At 39.8% G+C, this 26,804-nt stretch overlaps 1 protein-coding gene across 1 annotated transcript in view; it reads left to right on the top strand.

The window, feature by feature from the left end:
- Dnajc6 (DnaJ (Hsp40) homolog, subfamily C, member 6) overlaps nucleotides 1–24,294 on the top strand; it is a 139,535-nt gene extending 115,241 nt beyond the window's left edge. The window contains exons 13-20 of the mRNA XM_013020482.1: nucleotides 755–1,192; nucleotides 4,146–4,280; nucleotides 8,289–8,357; nucleotides 10,865–10,984; nucleotides 17,577–17,840; nucleotides 19,764–19,906; nucleotides 21,177–21,353; nucleotides 22,733–24,294. Of these exons, the coding sequence (XP_012875936.1) occupies nucleotides 755–1,192; nucleotides 4,146–4,280; nucleotides 8,289–8,357; nucleotides 10,865–10,984; nucleotides 17,577–17,840; nucleotides 19,764–19,906; nucleotides 21,177–21,353; nucleotides 22,733–22,834 (1,448 nt within the window). The 3' untranslated portion in view covers nucleotides 22,835–24,294. The remainder of the gene's footprint in view (nucleotides 1–754; nucleotides 1,193–4,145; nucleotides 4,281–8,288; nucleotides 8,358–10,864; nucleotides 10,985–17,576; nucleotides 17,841–19,763; nucleotides 19,907–21,176; nucleotides 21,354–22,732) is intronic.
- The last annotated feature ends 2,510 nt before the right edge of the window (nucleotides 24,295–26,804 follow it).

Here is a 26,804-nt window from a genome sequence, read left to right on the forward strand (position 1 = left end):
AAGTAAATAGCAACGTTCTAGGGGAAGGTCTTCTCAAGCCGGGCCTGGAAAGTTACTCACTGGCTCTCCTTTCCTTCCCCAGAAAGATCTTTCCTGAGTCTAGTCTATATTGCAAATATCTCCTCTTGGTATGACAAAAGGAAGAGGTGAACCAAAACCATTCTATGTGTTTATCAGTGTGTGCGTCACTTCTGCTTTGAACTATAGAAGAAAGGCCTTGCTTTGGGCTGCAGCCAAGTGAAGAAATGAAATTGAGTGACATGTGTCAGCAAAGGACTAGGAGTTACTATAGCTGTTTTCCAAAGGACCTAGAACAGTGTCTGAAAATTAGCAATGGTCATAGTAATCAGTGTGTAAGTTCTCCTTGCTATTGATCTGAGCTGGTCTTCACATCCTCTTATCATTCTCATAGTAGCTGGTGAAATAGGTACTAGTTATCACCCCTTAAAGACCAAACTGAGAGAAGTAAAACAACTAGACCAGAGTCACAGAACCAGTGAGGAGTGGAGTTGGTGTTCAGTCTCAGGCTTTCTGGTTCCAGAGCTCCTCTGCTTAACCCACAAGGCTATACTGCCTCTCAGATGTTCAACTAAACAGGATGAAATACATCAAGGGTCTGATTGGTCAGGGTCTCCAAGCACTGCTTGCTCAGGCCGAATGATTTTCTCCTGGGATAATGCATATGTGCTATAACAAACCCCAACAGTGCTATGGTCAGTAACTAACCATTTATTGGCTCACTGGCCTCTCATAGATCAGAAATCAGAGAAAGCATTGTGTGAGGAGGACCACGCTGCCCTAGTGAACCAGGAAAGCGAGCAATCGGACGATGAACTTCTGACCCTTTCTAGTCCGCATGGCAACGCCAACGGCGACAAGCATCAGGGAGCCAAGAAGGCCAGTGGCAAGCAGCAGGAGCCAGCTGCCCCTCCGGCTCCCGAGGAGGAGGTGGACCTTCTGGGCCTAGAAGGCTCGGATATGAGCAAGAACTTCTCTCCCCCATTGGCTCCTCCCACGAATTCCGAACTCCTGAGCGACCTGTTCGGAGGCGGAGGCGCCGCTGGGCCTGCCCAGGCTGGACAGTCAGGGATGGAAGACGTGTTTCATCCTAGCGGTCCTGCATCCGCCCAGTCCACGCCACGCCGCACCGCCACCTCGGCTTCTGCATCGCCGACCCTTCGAGTGGGAGAAGGTAATGCTTTTCAGGTTGCACTTTACTTTTTGAGATCCTTGGAAGTTTCGCTTGAGAAGTCTATATTAAGCTCCCACTTAAATGGAGAACACAAGAGAGGATGATGTATTGTCCACTTGGATGGGGCAGAATATTCGAATCCCTTACTCTTCTCATTTCCTCCTCTCCCCTCCCATCTCCTCCCCTCCCTTCCTCTTTCCTGGGTTTGAACTCAGGACTTCACACTTGCTAGGCAGCCATTCTATCACTAGGGCCATACTTTCAGCCCTTCTTTTCTCAAGACTTGATGTCCTGAGCTCCTTTAGTTACTTCTGCTTAGAGAGGTAGATAGATTAATTATTACTAAAAAATATTTTTAATAGACAATGTTTGTAAGATACTTACCATTTGAAAGATGTAGAATAAAAAACTAGAGGACAATTCATTTCTTACAAAATCACATTAGGTAAATGCTTCCAGTATCCCCATTTTATAGTTGAGGAAATGGAGGTTCAGAAATAAATTAATGGTTTTAGTTCATATTGCTGATAATTGATTGGCTAGGGTCCACCAAAATAGCCAACTCAGCTATATGACTTCAGCTTTTTTTCCTTTTAGTTACCTGTAATACCTTCCTGGTGCCATATTTTCCTGAATTATGCTTTGGTTATTCAGAGTGAATAGTTACTTCGAAATAGTTACTTCAAAACAGGCTCAAAGGACTTATTTTAGCCACAGAATCAACACAAATGGAGCAACTGGTCCTGAGTAAGGAGATTAAGCCTGGTGTGGCTCAGTGAGTTTTATCTGCCCATTACCAATGGCTTAAGCCTTCCTATGATTGGCCCTTCACAGCCTTTTGACATTTGCAAGACAGCATGGCTGGATAAGCAGAGCTCCATTACAACTTCTGAAGAACCAACTCAAACCATCTTTCCTCTGTCATTGTTACCATTAATCAAGGGGATACCACATTAGGAAGGGTGGAAGGACATGTCTTAACTCTCTAGGTCTATGGTATACTGTAAGAATTTTTTCCCACCAAGCTCATCCTACACTTCTCAGAAGGCTCTGGGCTAGTCTCGGTTTGTGTAGCTTAACTGGAAGCATCCTTTGTGAAAATAGCATCACAATCAAAGTGTGAGTACTGAGCTTCAAGCTCCTACATTGGTTATTAGTGGATCCAGGATAGGAAATCAGGTGTCCTAAATCCTAGACCATGATTATTTCCTCCCCACTTCCTTCTATCTAGTTCTGATCCACCAGAGAAAAACTGTCTGGAAAATAAAATCCCCAAGATAGCATACTACATGGTAGTCAAGTTTTAAGATCAAGTGCCTTGTGTGACTTCGATAGTCTAACCACAGTATCACACTGGTAGTGTTCCAGTGTCAGTGCTGGGAAGGGCTTTAGATGTGAATTCATTATGTGTTTCAGTCTGCATATAATGAAAGTGTGCACTAGATCTGTTGATTGACGTGCCTGAGCATTCCTAACTGTTAATAGCAGACCTGGTCTACAACTCAAGTTTTTATTCCCCTGGAAGGAAAAGAACTAAAGTCTAGAATTAAAGGCCTGGATTAGAAACACAGGATCAAGACTTAAATCTCTGGGTAACCTTACTGAAAACCTGATATCCTTAGTTGGGGATAATATTTAACCAGAATTTCTGAAAAGAGAAAACTGAACTCTTGTTGGTGATATACAGCTTTTCATGCTTAGTTATTTGGGAATGCCTCTAATTTAAGATGATACTAAAAGTATACCAAATAATAGAAAACTTAAACATCTTCCTTGAGTTTGCCTCAAACATAGATATAGGCAGATTAACCTAGTTTTCTCTTGCAAGTACCCTACAAATCTCATTGTAAGGATTATATGTGGTAAGGAATGTATATTGTCTTACAAAGTGCCTGAAACACAGTCAGTGCCATTGCTGTCACACGAGTCTAATCTGCTGCCCAGCAAAGTGTTGGGAAGATATTACAGCAGGGAAGTCATAGTTAGAAACTTAGTAAGCCTTATTATGTCTTGCATGAATTGGGGATGTGATTTATCTGTTAACTGGTTTGCATCTCATGTCTTAGAATTGACCCAATTCCACTCCTGGCAGAGAACACTCAGCAGTTCTTATAGGATAGGAAGTGACTTTTCACTGCAGGGGGATGAAGCTGGTTTTCTACCTAGTTCAATAATGAGAAAAGGTCAATTATCCCTATTCATCTTGGTGATTTTAACCACTTGACTATAAGCAGTAAGACTTGATCATAAATTCCAGCCTTAATCCTGGGCAAGAAGCTAAGTTTGTGAGGTTCTTTCTGGGTCTCAGTGTCATCATTACAAAGGAAGATGAAATCACTAATAGGGAAAAAATAGAGGAGCAGCTGAGAGCACATGGTTTTAGTGAACTGTCCTCAGAAAGGATGATACAGTGGTCGTGGCATTTTGCTGGCTAACTATGGCATCCCAGTTTCCTCACTCTTTTTAATCATTCATACACTTTTCTTTGTTTCACTAAATCTGCATCTGTTTCCTAGCACATTGTTGTTTACCTCAGAACTAACTCTGGACTTGCCTTTGTCTGCAGAGGTGAGGTTGTCTTTCTTTTTTTTGCTGTGTGCCTATGTATTGTTATTTTAAAGGAGTTGTACAATGGGGTTACAATTTCATAAGTTAGGTTTTAAGTTAGGATATTTTCACCCCTTTACTCCCCTGCCCCCCCATCCCCAACCACATTTTTTTACATAGTGTACATTGAATATAATGACTGCATTTGCAGCAAAGTAAAGTTTTCTTTTGTGATCAGAGATCCTTGTGTTTACTGTTAGGCCTGGAGAAAGAATTTGATATAGAATGGGCCTATGGTGCATGCTAGGAAGTAGTTATCATCCTGATTTTTCAAGTTTTTGGCCTAGTATTTATAGAATAAATGAATGTATGGGATAAATAAACACATTTTCCCATTGTTTTCTAGGTGCTACCTTTGACCCATTTGGAGCACCTTCTAAGCCATCAGGTCAGGATCTGCTGGGTTCTTTTCTGAGCACATCTAATGCCTCCAGTGACCCCTTTCTACAGCCTACTAGAAGTCCTTCACCCACAGTGCATGGTAAGAAAGAATTTTATATTGATTCAGTGGTGCAGAGTTTTCTACAAGACACATACCAACTGTTCAGATATAAAAGCAAAAGTAATTGTGTAAGTGCATTTTTGTTTTTAGAGAAAACCCATAGAAATGAACAATTCACATTAACATATCAAAATCAATGGAGTGTCTTATAGAAGAAAAAAAACTTGCTGAACATTGTTTTATTCAACTTTTCCTAAACTTATTTGATGGAATTCTTTATAATAAATTATAATTATTGCTGTTTACACAGACACATAAGGCATTGTCGAATGTAGGCTATATTGCTATTTTACGTACCAGTAAAAGAGCTGAACAACAAAGCTGGGTGCTGGTGGCTTATGCTTATGATCCTAGCTCCTTGGGAGGCTGGGATCTGAGATTGCCATTGAAGCCAACACAGGCAGGAAAGTCCATGAGACTCTTATTTCCAATAAACTACTCAGAAAAAGCTGGAATGGCATGTGGCCCATGTGGTAGAGCACCAGCCTTGAGTAAAGAAAGCTCAGGGACAGTGCCTTCTCCCTAAGTTCAAGCCCCAGGACTGGCACACACATCTAAAAAAGAACAAAAAGACTCAGCCGTTTTAAATTGATTGATAGATGCATCCTGATTGGAAATAAATCTTTGAAATGTTCCAACGTCAGAGTCTTAAATTAACAAAATATTATATTTTAATCCATGTGATTAATACTCTATGTAGCAGAGTTGGAGACATACTATCCTGATGTGGTGTCCTTCTGTGTAATGTGATGGTCACTAGCCATGTGTAGCTAGCTGTAGAACACCTGAAATGTAGCTAGTGTGATTTGAGCCAAGCTCTCAGTATGACTGAGATTTATTAACACAGGGAAGTTTGTTTTGTTCATCAAGGCACCTAATGCTTGGAAGAATTACTGGCACACAGAAGATATTATCTATATCTAATATGTAAGTAGTATATTAACTAGATTTTTTTTCTCTATCAACATTTCTTTGATGCATAGTGGTCACTGTAGAGGCTATACTTTTTTCCTGAGTCTAGTACTTCAAAATCATTGCTTTGATAAGAGGGTTATTTTTGGTGACTGTTGACATAGTAACTGCCACATAGTGGCCTGGGTCCAGTTCTTCTTGTGAGCTGGTAATAGCATGTTGTTTGTCACCAATTTAGACTAGCCAGCACGTCTTTGTTTTGTAGCCACACTCGTTTTAGTCTCTATTGTGGCAGTGAGTGAGAGCCATTATCCCTCCTTTGAAAACAATTTTCATTCTGCTGTCACTTGCATCATTTCCCTGTAGGATAGTTCAGAGAGGTAAGACTCTGTGTTTGGGGGGGCAGGGAGTGGGGTGGGAGGAACAGATCCCTGCCAGATCCCTGGGGTACTTTCCTTGGGTTTCTAGAAGGTATCATCAAGCTCTTCTTAAAACTCAAGAGATATCACCTTCAAATGCAATTAAGTATTTATTGAGCCCCTATTCTTTTTATTTTCTTCTTAAGGTAAACAGAAAGTAAGCTTATTTGAAAGTGAAGGAGAGCTATGAAGAGTAAGAAATGAGTCTGCAGAGAGGCTCAGGAGTCTAATGGAAGGCTCTTGTACAGAGATGCTCTCATATCTTCTTCCTTGGGCTTTGCACTGATTGTTTGATGGCTTGTGTATGCTCCATCCTGGCTCTTTTCATTGGTTGAGTGGGCACCCAGGACATTATGGGAAGATGTCTTTGAGCAGCATTATGGGAAGAAGAAACATTTGAGCAGAAGCCTGGGGCACTGTGGGAACAAGAAGTGCTATGATGGGACACTTACCATCTGCCATGTGTTATGCCTGCCAATTTTTGTGCCTATCTACCTAACAGATCCCCCTTTCCTCATTCTCCCCTCTTGAACGAAAACCTTAACTGCCTTTAGGGAACAGGGGCACTGACTGCTCCAGGCTGTTTCATGCTCCGAGGGCAGAATAGAGGAGTATGGCTGCCTGGGATCTTCCTGGAAGTATCTTTTAGGTGGACATTGGTTTGCTCTTGCAAATTTACTTTATTTTAATTTTATTTTTTGTGCTGGCCTGCAATTCAGGGCCTACGCACTTCCCTGAGCTTTTTAAATCAAGGCTAATGCTCTACCACTTGAGCCACATGTTTACTTCCAACTTTTTGATGGTAAATTAGAGATCAGAGCCTTATGGATTTTCTTACCTGAGCTGGCTTAGAACCAGGATCCTCAAATCTGAGTAGTTAGGATTACAAAGGTAAGCTACTGGTGCCCATTTGAAAATTTTTTTTAAGAGAAGAATTGTTTAGGACATGATTTTGGAAGTATTAATAACTAACCAAATAAAATAAGGATTAAAATATTGGGAACTTTTTTTTATTTGTATGTTACTATGTCTGGCTGGTTTTAAGTTTCCTGTGGATAGTTAGTATGTCTTTTTAGGCCTCTGCTCTCCGGTATTGTGCCTTGTTTGAGGTAGGCTCCATAAGGGATATATTGGTTTGAATTGTGATTAGGTTGAAATTCTGATGGTTCATTTTGTCTATTAGTGGCTATAAGATTGAGATCAGAGTTTAAAGAAATCCCACAGCAGATGTTAGCAAAATTGCCTAACTTACACCTCAATTTTCCTGACTTATAGAAAAAGAAAAAGAAGGGATAGAAAGGAAAGACCCATTGTTGCTGATATTGGTATCTTCTTTTAAAGTTATTTATGGGAAAGAACAAGATGTAATGGTTCATACTGAGTTAACAAAACAGTTAAAATATGAGGCCTAGAATGCTAACTCTGGTGCCTTGATCATTCTGGGGCTAGCATGGTATATGTATGCATACATGTGTGCGTGTGTGTGATGTTTTCAGTCTCACTTGCAGTGCTATTTGGCATTTGCATTTTGCTCAGTTATTTGTATGGGCAAAACCTAAAGGTTACATAGAAAGAAAATTTTTCCTACAGCAAAACATCTCTCTAAATTTCTGTTTGGAACTTCGAGAGGGAAAAGAATCTTCTAATTTGAAGCTGTAAAGGATTTCTTTTGAGTGACAATAGACACATCTCTGTTACCAGCAGAGTGGGCAGTATATACTTAGTACTCCATTTGTTTTCTAAGTGATTCATCTTTCTCAATTCATATCACAACAGAGTAGAAAACACAATTTTAGTTCTAAGTGGGTCATACTTCAGTCATCTTGCTGATGGATTTAAGGACCCTTCTCCCTTTATTTTGCTGTTTCTGGGGCTTGAACTTAGGATCCTTGTACTTGCTCTGTTTTTGTTTTTGTTTTTTGTTTTGCCAGTCCTGGGGCTTAAACTGAGGGCCTGGGCACTGTCCCTGAGCAACTTTTGCTCAAGGCTAGCACTCTACCACTTGAGCGACAGCTCTAGTTCTGGGTATTTCTGTTTATGTGATATTGAGGAATCAAACCCAGGGCTTCATGCATGCTAGGCAAGCACTCTACCATTAAACCACCTTCCCAGCACCTTGCTCTGATTTTTGCTCATGGTTGGCACTCTGCCACTAGAGCTACACCTCTAAGCCTGGCTTTTTTGTTGGTTAATTGGAGATGGAACCTTACGGACTTGTCTTCCTGGGCTGACAAACCAATTCTCCAGATTTCACCCTCCTAAGTATCTAGGATTGCAGGCACAAACCACCAGAGCCTAGCTTTCTCCTCTTCATGAATTGGAATATAAGATGAATAAGACAGTTCTTGACTTCAAGGGACTCACAATTTAAAGAAGACAGACAGATGGACAATTACTAATTCAAGTATGAGGATATGGAAGTAAGGCAAAGGTGAGCCAAAGACAAAGCATATATGGCTCCTACCAAGCCTCTTGTAAGCAACAATAGATGCAGGCAGAAAGCATCCCAAACTGCAGAGAAAGAATGAACCCATGAACCCACAGAATCTTGAGAAACCATACAGGGTACAGAAAAGATGCTTTGATCCTGTGTGGACTCAGAAAAGAGCATTCTGAGCTAGCTTGTGTTAATTCTTTTTCTTCTCTCTATTTGCAGCTTCCAGTACTCCTGCTGTGAACATTCAGCCAGATGTTTCTGGAGCTTGGGACTGGCACGCCAAACCAGGTAAAGGTCTACAGGTTGTGTTCTGTACTCACTTCTTCATTCATGGAAGTATTTACATAATGGAAATTACACAAAGCACACCTGGGTAATTGGTGTTGATTTTTCCTAAAGATTCATATCCTGGCGACATGGGAGAACTGCTAAGTATATATTGTTTAATTTTGCTATGTCAGATCTACTATTTACAAATTTTTGGACATGTCTGAGCTTCAGTTTTCTTACCTGAAATATGGGGCAATAACGTTTATTCTATATAGTTGGGTAAGTTTAAATGACATATGAAAGTTTCTGGCATAGAGTAGATGCTGAATCAATGTAAAGATTCTTTCCAAATTACTTATTAAGGTAGGATTTATTTGTAATAAGTAAGGTCTCTCTCACAGCTATTCTGACATTTACAGAGTTGTTTGGTGTGTTGGTATTCTTGCCAACATAAGTGTGAGCATGCGTATACACATATAAAAATGTACTTAGCTCAACTTTCTGAAGCAATTACTGCCTCCTTTTGTTTTTATTATGGTTTTAAAAAGCAATAACAGCCAAGCACCAGTGACTCATGCCTGTCTAGTTACTTAGGAGGCTGAGATCGGAAGACTGTAGTTCAAGCCAGCCCGGGGCAGGAAAATCTGTGAGACACTTATCTCCAATTAACCCAAAAAGTCAGAAGTAAAGCTCTAGCTCATGTGGTAGGGTGCTAGCTTTGAGCACAAAAAGCTGAAGGAGTGCCCAGGCCCTGAGTGCAAGCCCCAGGATGTGCACAAGAAACAAACAACAAGAAAAAGCTATGCTATGAAGTTTGCCCTTCATGTAGTTTCTATGCATACAGTAGAATGTTGTCAAATGCATGTGCATTATTTTACAACTGGTCTCCTGATCCTTGCTCCTCCAACATGCATTACTGAAATCCTATATACCAGGAAACAACTCCACATTTTTCACTCTCCTCTTTGTATTTCTTTGAGTTGGACTATTTTAGATATTTGATGTAAGTAGACTCCTAACAGTATTAGCCTTTTTGTGACTGGCTTATTTTGCTTCACAAAAATGTCCCAAGGTTCATCCATGTTGTAGCATGTGAAAACATTTCTTTCATTTTTTAAGGCTGAATAATATGCCACTGTACATAAATTACATATGTTCTCTGCTTCTTACCTGTGATGGACATTGACATTGCTTCCACCTCTTGGCTGTTGTGTATAACACTGATGAACAGGAGGATGCAAATAGTTCATTGATCCTGCCTTCAATTCCTTGAACATATATCTGGAAATGGGAATTGGTGGATCATGTTTAGTTCTACTTCTAATTTTTGAGGGAACTTCATACCATTGTCACTAGTAGATGCATCATTTTTACACTCACCAATAGTACACAAGAATGTATTGTCTCACCAGCTCTATCTGTCTGTGTATCTATCTATCTATCTATCTATCTATCTATCTATCTATCTATCTATCTATCTATCATCTATCATCTATCTGTCTAGCATAACCATCCAAACAGGTATGAGGTTAATAATATTTTTGTTATTCTGGTTTTTATTTTCATAATAATTAGTTATGTTGAGAATTTTCATATGCTTGTAACTATATGCAATTCTTTGAAGAAGACATCGTTCAATTCTTTCCCCTATTTTTGTTTATTTAATTTATTGATTTACTTTGAAATATGAGGTTTTGAACTCAGGGGCTCATGCTTACTTGATTTGCTTGCTTGGCTGGCACTTTACCTCTTGACCCTAGCTTTTTAAAAAAATATATTGTGAATGTTAATGTTTTATCAGATATATGGTTATCAAATATTTTTATGATTCCATTAGGTTGCCTTTTTATTTTGTTCACTATTTTCCTTGCTATGCACTTTCAAATCTGATGTGATCTCATTTGTATACGTCTTGCTTTTATTGAAGGTGATTTTGATTTTGTACATTCCCTCTTTAAAAAAGAATGTTGAGCTGGACCCTGGTGGCTCACACCTGTAATCCTAGCTACTCAGGAGGCTGAGATCTGAGGCTCATAGTTTGAAGCCAGCCTGGGAAGGCAAGACGAGAAGACTCTATCTTCCATTAGCCAGCAAAAAAAAGTGGGAAGTGGAGCTGCGGCTCAAGTGGTAGAGTGCCAGCCTGGAGTGATAAAGCTCAGGGATACTGCCCAGACCCTAAATTCAAGCCCCAGGTTGGGCACCAAAAATGTTGAAGCTCACAGATATTAAAGCAATATGCTCAATGTGAAGACTTCAGATATTTGAAGGAAGTTGGAAGGAAGCCACGAGAGGTCAGCACTGGAAAGGACAGTTCACCTGTAGGGCCAGGAAAGAGCTGGTGTCTGTACTGTGCTTTGTCCTTGCTATAGTCCAAGTCAGGGAGACTCTCTAGAAACATAATGAGACATTTCCACTCTTGTCTTAATTTTCCTAAGAGACAAATGAGCAGTAGCTTTCAAATTCTGAGTTTTAGAGTTCTACTTCGGACAACGTACTCATTGTCAATGACCCTCTTTCCTTTGCAGGAGGTTTTGGGATGGGGAGCAAATCTGCTGCCACCAGCCCCACAGGATCCTCGCATGGCACGCCCACCCATCAGAACAAGCCCCAGACGCTGGATCCTTTTGCTGACCTCGGGACACTAGGTACAAACCTATCAGGCGAAGATAGAAGTAACTGTATTGAAGCTAAAAAGACTCACGTCTAAATACTGAGTGTCACAATACATCAGTACTGCTGAGACTTAATATCATGAGCATTCTTAAGTCATATTCTGAAGGCTGAGTTTGGCTGTTTCAAAAAGGCCTCAAATATTAGGTTGGAAATAATCCCCATTAATTCATTTCTCTTAATGCCTGGTTTTGTGTATAGAGTGACATGGCACTAGAGCTAACAAAGACAATATGCAGGGCAAAAGAAAGAGATGAAGCTGGTCAGACTCATCTATGCCATGTGGTGACAGCCATTCACAAGCCTCACTGTCATATTACCTGTGAGGCCAGGCTATCTCCAACCCAAAATCTTCCTGTCTCAGCCTCCCAAGTCTGGGATTACAGGCACACACCCAGCTGAGATTTAAGTAGAATCTGACTTCATGTTACTATTTGAAATTTGAAGTTTACATTAAGTTCTGAGCAAAAAGTATGGAGTGAAGATGACTATGTAAAATAATTTTGAGAGTTCCTAAAATTTTTTTTAAACTTGACTAGAAGAACAGATCAGGAGGATTGTAGTTCAAAGACAGCCAAGGAAAAATGATAGTGAGATCTCTATCTCAATTACTAAGCCAGTCATGGTGTCGCATATCTGTGATATCAGCTATGTGGGAGAATATAGATGGGAGGATTCTTGTCTCAGGCCATCCCTTGGCAAAAGCACAAGACCATGCCTAAAAAAATTATTGAAGCAAAAAGAGCTTAGAGAATGGCTCATGCACACCTTCCTAGTAAAAGTGAAGCCACAACTTCACACCGCAGTCCCTCCTCCACACACATGCACCATGTAAAGAAAGCAGATGGAAAGTCAAGATTCTGCTAAAGTCACGATTTCATCAGAAGGCAGTTATGCTCACATTCCCTATAGATAATTTGACTCCACATGCCTCAGTAGCACTTTCTGAGAATGTAGACTCCACATGGCAGTGTGAATCCTGGCACTGCCCAAGGGAAGGAAGCAAAGAAAATAAGAAGAAAGGGCTTGAGAGAATGTAGTCCAACAAACTACTTCTTTAAAAGAATTTTCTTGGTGAAAATGACTTGAGCCTTCTGGATATTGGAGTCTTATCAAAGAACATCACCATGCACAGTCATTCTTTCCCAGGATCAATGTTTTTGCAATAATTAAAACCATCCAGTGTTTTCCGAACCACACACCCAAGGAACTCAGCCTTTACCCACTAAGCTATCGTGAAAAACACTCTGGAAAAATGACAGTCTGTTGTTTGTATGGATTTTTACAAACTGACCAGCAGTGTAGTTAATGGGGAGGAAAATGTCAGAAGTAAAAAACAAAGAAAACCATGACCATAATAAACCCTCTTTCATTGTTCATTTTTGGACATTTATTCATATAGCAAATATTTTCTAAATGCTGTTTATATGCTAGGACTGTTGGTTCTCACCAACAGAATAGCTGTTGGTCAAAACAAAAATACCCCCCTACCTTCCTTAAGCTTAGATTGGAGAAGGGAAAGGAGTGGCAGTGGATAAATGCATGTCAAATTATAAAACTAGTTCTCATGACAGATAGTGTTGGATGAAGGTTTTATTATCTTCTGGGAACTATTTTTAGTGTTTTATAGCTATTTTATTTTTCTAATAACCTTTTGGGGTAGGGACTCCTACACACCCAAGGCTGTAACATTCAGAAGTTCAGCTCCCCAGCGAGCACTCACAAATCCTGTGCAAAACAAGGAAAGGAAGGAGATGGCAAATAATGGTGTGGCTTAGGTATTATTTTAAAATTTTGGTAGGAAAGTCTTCTCTTGCATTTACGTCTTGAATTTAATTGTCATATTTTTAAAGACTCTTCTATACTGGAAACATTCTTCAGCCTTTTCTCCAGTTGTTCTGATGTTAATATTGGAAGGATATAGGGCAGTGGAGAAAGTTTCAGTTTGGGTTTGATGTTAACTTTGATCCCTGGGATAAAGCGCAGTCTGCCAGGTTGGTTCACTGTAAAGTTGCCAGTTTCCTTTTTAACCTGGGGAGATATTCTGACATAATCCTATTTGAAAATATACTGTTTTCCATTCGGCTTTTAACTAATAGTTTTATCACCATTTGTGTTTGTTTGTTTGCCAGTCTTGGGGCTTGAACTCTGGGCCTGGATGCTGTCCCTCAGTTTCTTTTGCTCAAGGTTAGTGCTCTACTGCTTTGAGCCAAAGAATCACTTTTGGTTTTTGAATATTAATCAGAGATAAGCATCTCATGGGGACTTTTCTGCCTGGGCTGGTTTTGAACTGTGATCCTCAGATTTCAGCCTCCTGAGTAGCTGGAATTGGAGTCATTGGAGCCTGGTCTCATTAGTGATTTTTGATAGGTATATTTGCATTCATCTATAATCCTAGCACTCAGGACACAAAGGCAGAAGGATTGCAAGTTCAGGGCCAGCCTGGGCCACCTGGAGATACACTCTCTCAAAGAAAAAATTCTCACTGGAAGCAATTATTACTACGATGTTATTCGTTTTGAATCCTTCTTTCTGTCATATATAGATATACATATCTATATGTAGCACATTATGACATACCTGTGATCTACAACATATATACCACACATAAGTCATATATGATCGATACAATATATATGTATGTGTCTAGATGACTCATATAGATACATATGGAAACAGATATATGATCCTATATGGTCTACATCAAACACACATATGACATACATTTCACTGTAAGGCAGACTCTATCACTTGAGCCACACCTCCACTTATTGCTTTTTGCTGTCTAGTTGGAGGTAACAATCTCTTGCATTTGTCTACCCAGACTAGCTTCAATCTGTGGTCTTTAGATCTCAGCTTCCTGAGTAGTTAAGATTACATGTTAGGACTATTGGTTCTCACCAACAGAATAGCTTTTGGCCAAAATAAAAACACCCCTCTGCCTTCCTTAAGCTTGGATTGTAGAAGAGAAACAAGTGATAAATGGATAAATACATGTCAAATTTTAAAATAGTTCTCATGACAGGTAATGTTGGATGAGGGTTTTATTATCTTCCAGGAACTATTTTTAGTGTTTTAAAGCAATTTTATCTTTCTGATAACCTTTAGGGGATAAGGACTGTTACACACCCAAGTCACAAGGCTGGTAGCTACCAGCCTTTTCCCCATTTTTTAACGGTATACAAGTTAAACATTTTTAAGTATTTCTTTTACAATCACATGATAAACAGGTGTCTATGTGAGAGCTATGAATTAAGAGGCAAATTCTCAGAAAATTAAAATTAAACTTCCAAACCATATAGCTAACATTCAGAAAAATCAGAAGACAAGAATGCTCCTGAAGGTATTTGCACATGAAACAGTTCTGACTCCAACATCCAAATCATTGTATTTCACCACTGATATGAGCTGAATCACTAGATGTCATTGGTCTGGATGTGGTTTGGGTATAGTAGGAGTTTTAGGAGCTTCCAGGTTTAATAGCTTGTCTGTGGCATAGCAACTGTTATCCATGGGAAAAGAGATAGGCCCAAAGAAGTTCACCAGTGTTCTGAGATTACCTAAACCAGAGAAAGGTGGTCAGAGGTGGCCTCTAAATTGGAATTTGTGATATAATTAGGATGTACATTATGGAAAGGAGCCCAGGCAGAGGGACAGGGGTGTTTAAAAGCCCCACACAATGTTTCAGAACCAGACAAGCTGGAATCCGTGGTAGGACAAAGGAGGGACAGATGGGGTTGAATAGATATGGCCATCTCAGGGAAAACATCAGAATTGGTTTGGATGTTAATTTGAGTACAAATTGAGGAAACAACTAGCTTGGTATGTTAAAAAGGTAACTCTAGATATATTCTAGAGAATCGATAAGAATAGCGTGGGCTAGGAGAAAGCAGGGAAAGGGCCAGGGGCTGGCTACTTCAAGAGGAGGAGGAGGAGGAGAAAGGAGGGCAAGGTGATTTTCTGAACTCAGTAATGTCAGAAGAATCATTGATACTTAAAGGAAATCAGTAGAAGTAGTTAATAGATGATGAGGAAAATCAAGGGAAAGGAAAATTCAAATAATTTTTCCCAGGCTTTCTAGGAATTTCAAAAACTCTAAAGCAGAAATATATTTTGAGTACACAAAGCTGAGGGCTACCAGAGAGACCCGTTGGTTCATCATCCAGATAATGGATTTTGATTGCTGGATCTCAATCCCTCTTTCAGTAGGTGGTTTTTTTCTATCTACTCCTGCTTTACTGCATCCAGGTTGTAATAAAGAATCAAGGAAGTTAGAGTATGTGCTCCTCAGAGCTTACAGTAAAGTGGGAGAGAGAAATGCTAATCAAACCTAAAATACCCACTATGGTCAGTGCTGTATAAGTTGGGAGCAGTGGGGTTGGGGTGGAACTGGGCCCTAGGTAATTCTGAGGAGCTGTCAAGTGGTGAAGTCCACTGCTGTTAGCTTCTGATGAGGATAGTTCTGGCCTCAAGGGTTGGCTATCGCTTGGTATTTCTGAATCCTCACTTCAGCAGCATTAACAATTAGAATCGCTGAGCAGGATGGAAGTGTTCCAGAAGATTAGACATCACAAAGTCATACAATGCTGATGGGCAGGGTTGGCACCTGCTGGTTCACTGCTCCAGCCATAGTCTGGCGTGGAGGTTCTCAGCAGTGGTTCTTAAATGTGTGAACACGTCATAGTCTGCAGGATTATGGGTGCTTTTTAACATTTCCATATTTACCAAGACTTAAAATATCAAGCATCCTTAAAATATACAATAAAACCCCAGTGCAGAGGGAAGATCCAGCCTTAGGTGTTATATTTGGTGTGTGATTGGCAGAAGGACCCAAGGGCACAGGAAAAGGGCTTCACGCCCTTCATGTGAATGACAAGGACAGAACACAGTCCTGCACAAGCCTGGCATTACCTTTACTTATTAGCAAGTATCTATTGAGACTTTGAGGTGTCTGGCATAGGAATTTTCCTGTTTTGTTATTGTAGAATGCCACTGACTTTCCTTAATTCAAGGAGTGGGAAGCATTTTGTGTCTGTATACTGTATCTGTGATATAAGCAGTTCTGGCTTCATTGATGAAGAAACAGGCTTGCCAAGTGCTGGTGGCTCATGCGTGTAATCCTAGCTATTCAGGAGGCTGAGATTTGAGGATCGTGGTTCAAAGCCAGCACTGGCAGGAAGGTCCACCCTACTCTCATCTCCAATAAACCACCAGAAAACCGGAAGTGGTGCTGTGGCTCAGGTGGTAGAGTGCTTGCTTTGAACTGAAGAGCTGAGGGACAATGTTCAGCCCCAGAGTTCAAGCCCCATGATTAACAACAACAGAAAAAAAGAAAAAAGAAAGAAAGGAAGGAAGGAAGAAAAGAAAAAGAAAGAAAGAAGGAAAGGAAAGAAAGAAAGAAGAGAGGAAAGGAAAGAAAAGGAAAGGAAGGAAATGGAGGCTCAACAGGGTGAAGACTTTGACTTGGCTTTAGAAGAGCAGGGATTTTTTCTGCACTTGTTTTGTGTATAATCCCAGAGTGCAGCCCAGTGCCTGGTGCATAGTCGTTGTTTAACAAGTATTCATGAATGAAAAACGCATGCATGCAAGAATGAGTGGCGAATGAACAGCTTAGGTTCAAACACAAATTGGTTGCCAGTCTTCTGGCCATAGTAACAACCTCCATGGTGGGGAAGGAAGGAGAATAATAATAGAGGAGAAAAAACAATGGGAGGGAGTAAGGCCAAGTTTAGTAAGGACTGAATTCTCATGAAGAGAACTTTGGGGTGCGGAAAGTGAGGCAAGGCCCATTTGGGCAAGTTTGTCTCCAGTGACTAGCTGTGTAAACATGAGTGTATCGGCAAACCTTTCTGAACTTCCATTTCTTCCTCTTCACAATGGGATCAGAGAAATACTTTGTATTGTACTGTAGACACACTTAGGTGTAGTAATGTGGTAATGTATATGACTATGTTTTATAAATTCTAAAGGTCCATGTGAAAGTTGTTTTGCTTTAAGTGTTGCTTTACTTATGTTTGTTATATGAAAGAGACCTTGGAAATCATCACTTTTTACATTTTTCTTTTACACAAGATCTCCTATAATGAAATGCCAACAGGGTAGAACTAGTGCTACTTACAACATTTGATTTATTCTTGGGCACTAACAATGCTATTCTGAATCTTGAAGTTCAAGTAACACCTTGATGAGTGAACTTTAGTGTTGTTCTCTGTTCTTGTCATTAGATAGCTTCAGCTCTAATAAAGAAATACAATCTGTTGAGGTATTGAGATGTTGAAGCGCATTGGCACTTTGGGAAGAGCCAGGGCTCACTCTTCTGGCTTGGAGTCAAATATCTAAATTTCATTCCATTCTGCCACGAGTTAACTGTGTAACTTTAAGAAAAATCACTACTTTGGGGCAGATTAAAGAAATAATAGACGTTCCTATAATTTCATTACCTATTTAGAAAGGTTCATTATTTTACCATTCAAGGCAATTTCTAGTAAAAATCACTGCAAACAATATCTTGAGATGCTAGGGAATATTCAAAATAGTCTTATGTTCTTTCTGTCTTTTGCTCTGTAGGTAGTTCTTCATTTGCCAGCAAACCCACCACACCGACTGGACTAGGTGGAGGATTCCCACCTCTCAGCTCGCCCCAAAAAGCATCTCCCCAGCCCATGGGTGGAGGGTGGCAGCAGGCTGGGGGCTACAACTGGCAGCAGTCACAGCCTAAGCCACAGTCCAGCATGCCACACTCCTCCCCCCAGAACCGACCCAACTACAACGTGAGCTTCTCATCCATGCCTGCAGGCCAGAGTGAACGAGGGAAAGGATCCACTAATTTGGGTGAGGATGTTGGTGCGGGCCTGGGATAGACGGAGCTATCTTCTTGTCATACTTCCTGGGTTTACACAAAACCCACCAGGTCCTAAGGCAATCTTACAGTTGTAGAGGGAGGGGCCTGGTGCTCCTACCCCAGAGGTGCTCCCAGACACATCTGCAGTTCTGCAACTACACATGTGTCTGTCTCTCTCCAGAACGGAACCAAATGGAAGACAAGGATTGTGTCTTATCCACAGCAGGAGATTTTTATGCTGCCTTCTCTTATCCCAAGAATCTAGCATAGGGTACACATTAAATAAATATGGAAAGGAAGTAAAGGCAAGAGGGAATGGATTTTAAGGCTCTTATTCTTTGGAAAGAAGTAAAGTCTGAGAGCCTTTCAAAACAGTCAGTTTTGCCTTGTTTCCCAATGAGAAGAGCATATGTATCTGGACAAATGGTCTTTCTTGGCCTGATTGGTAGATTCCTGGTATCTGGGCAACTTGTGAATATGTCAAAACCCAAAGCTGGTAGAAGCTCTATATGGGCTTGTTGACAACGAGTAAAAATAATATACTTTGCATGGATGTGTGTGTGTGTGTGTGTGTGTGTGGTGAGTTCATGGAAAGGTCTATTTCAATTCATTTTCTCTATCAGTTCGTTGGATCACACCTTACAATAGGAGAAGAGAATAGGCCCTTCACTTTATGGGACAGGTGGTTAGTTCTTCTCCATCCTGGCTAACATCTATTGAGTGCTTACTGCATGCCAAGTGCTCTCCTAGGTGCTTTTTACATATTGTTTCATAGATTCTCCTTTCATAGATGAGGGACCTAAGATGCATATTGACAAAGCCACGTGATACAATGAGTAAGTGACAGAGCAGGACTTGAACTCTGACCATCAGGCTCCGGAAGTCCTGCTCTTAACTGCCACACTATACCGGCCATGACCTAGGTGTCTGTTCACAGTACATGATAGACTATGTGACATTATGTTTCTTCTTGAGGTAGCATGAAATTCTCTGGACAATTCCATAGTCATATGACTTTCCCACCATTTTTAGTTTTGAATAGCTATGAGGTGAGTGCCTCCTTGGAGCATCTTCATTCAAGAAAACACTGAGGAGAAGGCAGTGAACAAGACAGACAAAATCCCTAGTCTTGGAGCCCTTACATTTTCTTGTGTGTACAAGAGAATGAGCATCCAGAGTGTCTTGATGTGTAGAGATGGCAAATGGATTTCAACTCAGAAACTAACATTGGTGGCGTGCCCTGAACTGCAGTATTATAGTTCTGCTTTGTGAATTAAATTAACATTGAGATAGTCACATGCCTAATCTTAAGCACTGAAAGTTTTCACTCAATTCATTCTCATGCAACCCCATGAGGCAAGTTACCTGACTTCCTGCTCATTTTACAGATGAGGAAATTGGGGCACAGAGATACCAAGTAACTTGTCTGAGGTCACATTGTGAAGAGGTGGTAGAGTTGGAATTCCAATCTGAGTAGTTTGGTCCCTGAGTTGTGGGAAAGAGTGCATGATGAACTAAATTTGTCAGCTAGGGGAGGGCAGGGTAATGATAACATGCATTGATTCCAAGAACCAAACCAAACCTTGTCAAAGCCCCTACATTAATTAGTTATGACAAGGAGCTATCATGATATCCAGATAGAGGAGACAGTAGAAATGGAATTGAATTGCATTTAATGAGCCAGACTCCAGTCTTAGCCTTACCAGGTACATGTTATGTGACTCTAGAAATGTCTTTTTAAGTTCTCTGGACTTCATTTTTTTCTCATCTGTAAAATGGGTTTAGGAATCTTTTACACTACTAAGAGCAAAGAAAATAAATGTGTGGAAAAGCATGTTGAAGACTCTGAAGTCCTTTGGGATAAAAATGTATGATATGCCTAGCCATAATGATTTTCAAAAATTATGTTGCAGAAGGGAAACAAAAAGCAGCTGACTTTGAAGATTTACTTTCAAGTCAAGGTTTTAATGCCCACAAAGACAAAAAGGGGCCTCGAACAATAGCAGAGATGAGAAAGGAGGAAATGGCTAAGGAAATGGATCCTGAGAAATTAAAGGTGAGTGAGCCACTGACTCTGATTATCCTATAAGACAAGATCAGGTGACAAAGTTAGGTGTGAAGATCCATCAGCATAATTCTGATTGTCTAATCACCTCCCAAAGACTGGTCTTATAATGCCATCAGCATGGGGTTAGGACTTCAACAAATGAATTTTGGGTGGGACTTAAGACATTCAGACAGTAGCATCTATGAAAGGCAACACTGTATTGACATCCACCACATTGTGATTTGAGTACAGTCATGCCCTTTGAGAGCAAAGTAGCTTTAGGGAAGTTGTATATGCTATTTAAATTTTTATTTTTATCTTAATGCCAGTTTTGGGGCTTGAATTCAGGGCTCAGGTGCTGTCCCTGAGCTTTTTTTGCTTGAGGCCAACACTCTACCACTTGAGCTAGAATAGCTCCACTTCCAACCTTTTCAGTGATTAATTGGGGATTAATCACAGACTTTCCTGGTTGGCCTGTCTTTGAACTACAATCCTTAGGTCTCAGCCTTCTCAAAAGATAGGATGACAGGTATGAGCCACCAGCATCCAGTGTAAACGGATTTGTTTACTTGTTCAGATGAGCAATGACACTCTTTAAGATGGGATTTTGTTACCTAAGTGGCACTTAGATTCTAAAGATAAATTATTAGAATTTGAAGAGGAAGGGAATGTATTATCTCTATTTTCTCCTCCTTTGAGAGCACTTTTTTAGATCTGTTCTCTGATACAGAAATATTATGTATTAAAGAATTATCACTCCTGGATGAAGATAGGTTCTTGCTATGTATCCCAGACTGCCCTATAATTCTCAATCTTCCCTTTTCAGACTCCCCAGTAGCTTTCTTAAAGGATTTATTTTGGGGAGAGGGCAGTGATAGGGATTGATCCCCGAATCCTGTACTTGGCAGATAAGTATTCTACCACTGAGCTATGTTGTAGGGCCAGGTTTGACCTTTCTGAAAGGAGTAATTATTTAGTTAGGTAGCAAGTAAATATGTGTGACCTGATTGAGTTTATACTTTAGGAGTGTATTATTAACTCTAGGGGGCGATAGAGCAACAAATTCAAACTCTCAGAGGTGAAATTATTGAGCAGGCTTTTGAAGCAGTAGGTAGAAGTGGGAAAGTATTCCAGGAAGAGCTCTTCAGAAGGCAGAGTGTATAGGACATTCCTATTATTTGGTTTCACTAAAGCAGGACAGGGTTTCCAGGGTCCTGGAAGAAACCCACTGGCCTGGAAAATATTTGAAATCCCTACCCCCACCCCTTTGTGTTTATAGATCCTGGAATGGATAGAAGGTAAAGAGAGAAATATCCGAGCACTTCTTTCCACAATGCATACTGTGCTGTGGGCTGGGGAGACTAAGTGGAAACCAGTTGGAATGGCAGACCTGGTAACGCCGGAGCAGGTGAAGAAGGTGTACAGAAGGGCGGTGCTGGTCGTGCACCCAGATAAAGTGAGTAGCACCTGCTACTGTCTTTGCATATGTCTGGTCTTCAATTTGTTAATGTATAAGCATGTATTAAAAGCATCGTACTTCCCATTTGCTGGCTGATTAGGCCATTGGTTTAATAAATTAAGCCCGTGGGTTGGAATCGTGTGTCTAAACAAATAGTTCTACTTCATACAGGTGCAAAAGAAATCAAAGTATGAATAATACAATTAAGACGTTACTTAAGGAGGATGTTACAACATTCACCAGTTTTTTTTTTTTTATTTTTTAGCGTTTAGATACAATCTTGCAACGGTGTAACTAGGCTGAGAGCTAGACACACAAAGGAGAACTGTTCTCATTTGGAATTAGAAGAATAGGTTTAGCCAGGATGGTGGTAAAACTCCTGTATTTAATAAAACTGGTGAGAATGAACAGGCTTTTAAAAATGTGACAAAACCCATCATCTCGTTTGTGTCCCGTCATGTTGTCACTGATACATGGGAGCATTGTTGTTAGAAATTTTATCTGATGCCCTGTTCACAGAAACATTTCAGGCGGAAGTGACTCAGATGACATGAAGTTATGATTAAAGTGCCACCAATGCCATGTATTTATTTAATTTCCATCCCTCTAAATTTTTTGTTTTGCCAGTCCTGACGCTTGAACTCAGGGCCACCCTCTACATTTTTGATGACTGCCTTGAATAGAAGAATCAACGAGAATCCACATTTACGTTTGAAGTTTAGTCAATCAAAAGAGAAGTGGAGCCCAGAAAACACACAAATTGTTTGCCCCTCTTTTGAGTCTCCAAGAACCTCGCTTTATTTAGAAATTGGAAAAAATAGGAGTTTTGAACCATAATGCATTAGAAACATGTTGTTATTACGCTTTGGCTTGTTCGGTAGATACTTCCAAAGAACTGAGATGGATCTTTTGATGCCTGATAGCCTTTCTGTTAGCTACTTATTGACAATTACTATTACCTTATGTGAATTTCTAGAGGAGGGTAATTACTATTACCCAGATTAGGCTGTAAAAAAAGAAACAGATTAATATAAGAACATTTTATTTCATTTCATTTATTTTATTTTATTTTGTGCCCATAATTGAGAGCTTAAACTCAGGACCTTGCACTCTTGCTTGGCTTTTTGATCAAGGCTGCCATTCTACTACTCGTACCTCCACTTCTGGCATTTTTCTGTAAAGTAAGAGTCTCTCAGCCTTTTCTGCTTAGTCTGAATTTGAGCCTTGATCCTGAGTAGCTAGGATTACAGGTATGAGTCCCTGGTGCCCAGCCTAGAAGAGCATTTTAATTACTTAGAACCCATATTACCAGTGAATTTAACGGAGATATTATTTTAGTCTGTGAGCTCTAATATGTGCTTTGTTTTTACCTACAGGCTACCGGGCAACCCTATGAACAGTACGCCAAGATGATTTTTATGGAGCTAAATGATGCCTGGTCTGAATTTGAAAACCAAGGCCAAAAGCCCTTGTATTAATTTGTGAGCCTTTCTATCTCCACTACAAAACTGTGCTAATGCTTAGTGTGTATTACAATTCTGAGGTTTTCACAGATGAACCAAAAATTTCAGTAATGTATCTCCAGTACTAAACTGTTAAATTACTTGTGGATTAATTTCTCACAGGAATGTGGATGTTTGATTCCTCCAAGTCCCTGCCATAAAAGATTGAAAGCAGGGGAGGAACTTGTGGGGAGATGACGGTGCTGACATGCAACATTCCAGCCTGTCCTGTGGGGAGCCTACTCAGCATCTTGCCTGAGAATATGGGAAATTGAGGCCGCCAAAGGTGAAGGCATGACATCCATTTTATTCTCTGAGGATATGATTAATCATCGAGAGTTACAGTAATAGGATTACGTGATGGTTTTTAAGAATGGTTTGGGATTTTTTTGAAAGATATAACTTGAGTCATAGCTTTACACAGACATCATTTACACAGAACATTACCATCAAGTATTTGTTTTTTTTAATGAAATGTACCCTAGCCTTGAGGATAATACTGTGTATGTCTTGATCAGTAGCACTAATTAACAGAAAAGAAATTTGGATTGTGGGAAGTGCTTATGCAAATGCCCAGGGATTTTTGTGTGTTCTTCCTGGATAAGGTAAAAAACTAAAGCAAATGCTGGCTAAAGAAAATAGGAACTCTGAAGTTGTGGAAATCTTGGGTCAGGATGTTGAGATGCTACTTTCTTTTAGAAAACTAGGATTGGTGAAAGAAAAACTCTTAATACCATAACTCTGAACTGGATTCAAAGGCTATACCAAGTTTTTAACCCTTCCTTTTGCTTATTTAAAAATGCTCTTTGCTGGCAATATGTTGTGAAGCAGTTTGGTCCTTTTACAGTTTGTCAAGACCAAGAGCTAACCTGGATTCAGTGCTCTGTAGTTTGTGAGTGGTTAAGACCATAGAAGATGCACAGATCTTCAGGATCCCTCATTTACATTGAGGAGCTAGGTCCCCTCCCTCCCAGTGAGTCTGGAGCCCCTGGATTATTTCCATGGGTTTATTGGTGTGAAGTAGTTGGAGGTCTATAGGAACAGCAGTCATGTTAAGAACCTTCAATTGGTTTCAGTTCAGTGTTTGGCTGGTTCTCATTTTGAGGAGTAAGTAGTTTGCTATTTTGTGGCTTTAGCAGACCTCCTATTGAACATATAGACAATGTGCATATAACATGTGTATATATATTATTTAATATACACATATTATATGCACACACAGAGCAGGTGGCCAAATATATTTTCATGCTAATAGGCAGAGGTTCATACTCAATATTTGTTAAAGCTTTCAAAAGACAATCATTTTTGTTTCTGTTTCAATTTTCTTGTGGCAAACTGTACCAGAAAAGCAGCATGTCAAAAAACTTTAGGTTCTATTTAGGTCTCTCTCTCTTTCTCTCTCTCTTTTTCTCTTTCTCTCTTCCTCCCCCCTTTCTCTCTTGGTTATAAGATTTATTATTTATTTTGCCTTTTATTGACAATGTGAAACTCTCAAAAGATATTTTCTTTTTGAATGTACACCTGTAAACTGTTCAAGGTAACCATAACAAACTAGGTGTTACTACTTAACATATTATAAAATAATGTTTGATCCAGTTTGTGCTTGTCTTATTTAAAATTGGAATGTGAGACATGTTGCTGTGACCTTTTCTTTTCGCATTCACATATGTAGATATTGTGTGAATTACAGTATATAATGATAATTAAAAGGATACTATGTGGATGTCATGTACATTTTGAAATAATAGAACTATATTAGCTTTGTATTATGTTTGGATAATTCATTAATGTTCACAGTTTAAAATATCATGAAACATTATGTAATTAGCAATGAGAGAGAATCTTACTTAGCAAGTTGAGGGCTGCCTTCATCTCTTTTCCAGATACATTATAATTCTGGGCCCTTATTTATCTCAGATCTCTTAACTCATGCAGACCAAACAAGTGTTTGCATTCCTTTTAAACATCAGGTGGTGACAGAGCTTGTTGTTGATTAGATTAACGGTTCCATTCGTATTTATTGTAATATATTTTGGTTTTGTAAATATGTTAAACAACAAAATGTGATTGGTCTAAAATATTTGTAATGTATATTAAAAGGCTCAAAAATATTTTTAGACATTTAAGTTATTTTTGCACTTGTAGGAATACAATGACCCACGTGAGTTAACTATCTGAGCTGATTTGCTTCGAAGGAGGGTTATAGACAATGAATGAATATAAAGACAACATGAAATACATTTGTACCTAAAGGCAAAAATTGGAAAAGATTTCCAATTTTATACTTTCCTCACCCATGCATCTTCTTTCTTGACACTCACACACAAATACACACACACACACACACACACACACACACAATAATGCTAAATGAATATCATGTTTCAAGAAGAATTCACATAGAAATTCTTCTCTCCTAGCTAAAATGTTAATAAAGTGCATTTGTTTGCTGAAGCAGAGGGACTGATCTTCTGCATCTATCATGGAAAAGTCTCAGGTGTTTTCGTTCTTTAAAGACAGAAGCAGTAAATTCACGGGTAAATAAATGGTGTCAATCAAAAGTTTTTGCTGCGGAGAGAGGTGGTATTCATGTCTGTGCCGATCACCCCAGCACTCTAGCAGCCTGAGGCAAAGGCTGTGTAGAAAGAAAGTCAATGTGTCCGACAAACAAACAACCATAAAAACCCACCCTTCAAATATTTTCTATACCCCCATTATTGTAGTGTGTACATCTGGAATGGCCTTGGTCCTGAAGCCTCTGGAGAAACTCATCTTCCCTGTCTCCGATCACTGGTCTAGACTTATGACCTTTTAATATAATACCTACTCCATGTTATAGTGATTCTCAAAATCTGCTCCTAAGGAGAAAGGGAAATAACTTTAAAATAAGAACCAAATAAAGATTCTATTCTTACACACACACACACACACACACACACACACACACAAACAAACAAAAAAAAAAACCAAACCAAACAAACAACCCCAAGGCTGTATCAGAGCAGCAGGTCAGTTTCCCTGACAGAAATATGATCATGAAATTTGGACCCAATGAATGGGTTTTGATTATTCTAAAGATAAATGAAATGGTTTGGGCCTCGTGAGTAAAACCAGTAAAGCTGGAGTTTGGTTTTGATTTTTCTACATGCAGACTGTTATATTGGAGAGATTTATCTCCCTGAGTTTTATGTATTTCTAGAATAGACTCTTAACCATCCTGAAGTAGAAGAATTAGGAACTGTAAAAATTGTGGTCAAGTGGGTACTCATCACACACTATGGTTATTGATAATAAACACGACACAGGGTATCCTGCAGATCAGTATCTGACATGGAATTAAAACCAAATCTCAAGTTGTGTGGAGGAGGAAATAGCAACTGAACGTAACTTGTATTTTGACATTTGTTGGTGTGAAGGGGCTGACCGAGATCTGTATGAATAAAATGGTGGAGACTTGCCAAGGAAAAGCAACCTTTACTGATTTCAATGAGTACTGTCTCATACTTCCATTTGGCTGAATCCCTGATGGGATGGCCTGCTCTAATGGAGATGTGACACCCGGGTCTTGTTTCTCACATAAATTTGTCTTGCTTTGTGTTAGATCATTTTAGACTTTGCCAGAAAACCACACAGACATCCAGGTACAGAGAACAAAGAAAGGTTTATTGCCAGGAAAGGGGCGGGCAAGACCCCTTCTCACAAGGGAGAAATGAGAAGCACTGGCTATTGTCTGGGGTGACCTATAGAACCTAGGGGGTTTAGGAGGGGCTAGAAGGCAGAGACCCTGGTATAGATGTGGGCCAGCGGCTTCATCATATCAGACTAGGATTTATGGCTGCTATCCAAATAGTAGATAAGGGCCCTGCAGCTGCCCAGACCTGAAGGTCACTCTAAGGGGCTCTTGTTGCCTTATATGGTGGTAGCTGCCCCAGAGAAGTGCCATCCC

The sequence above is a fragment of the Dipodomys ordii genome, unplaced genomic scaffold, assembly GCF_000151885.1.
Source record: "Dipodomys ordii isolate 6190 unplaced genomic scaffold, Dord_2.0 Scaffold51, whole genome shotgun sequence".
Lineage (NCBI taxonomy): Eukaryota > Metazoa > Chordata > Mammalia > Rodentia > Heteromyidae > Dipodomys > Dipodomys ordii.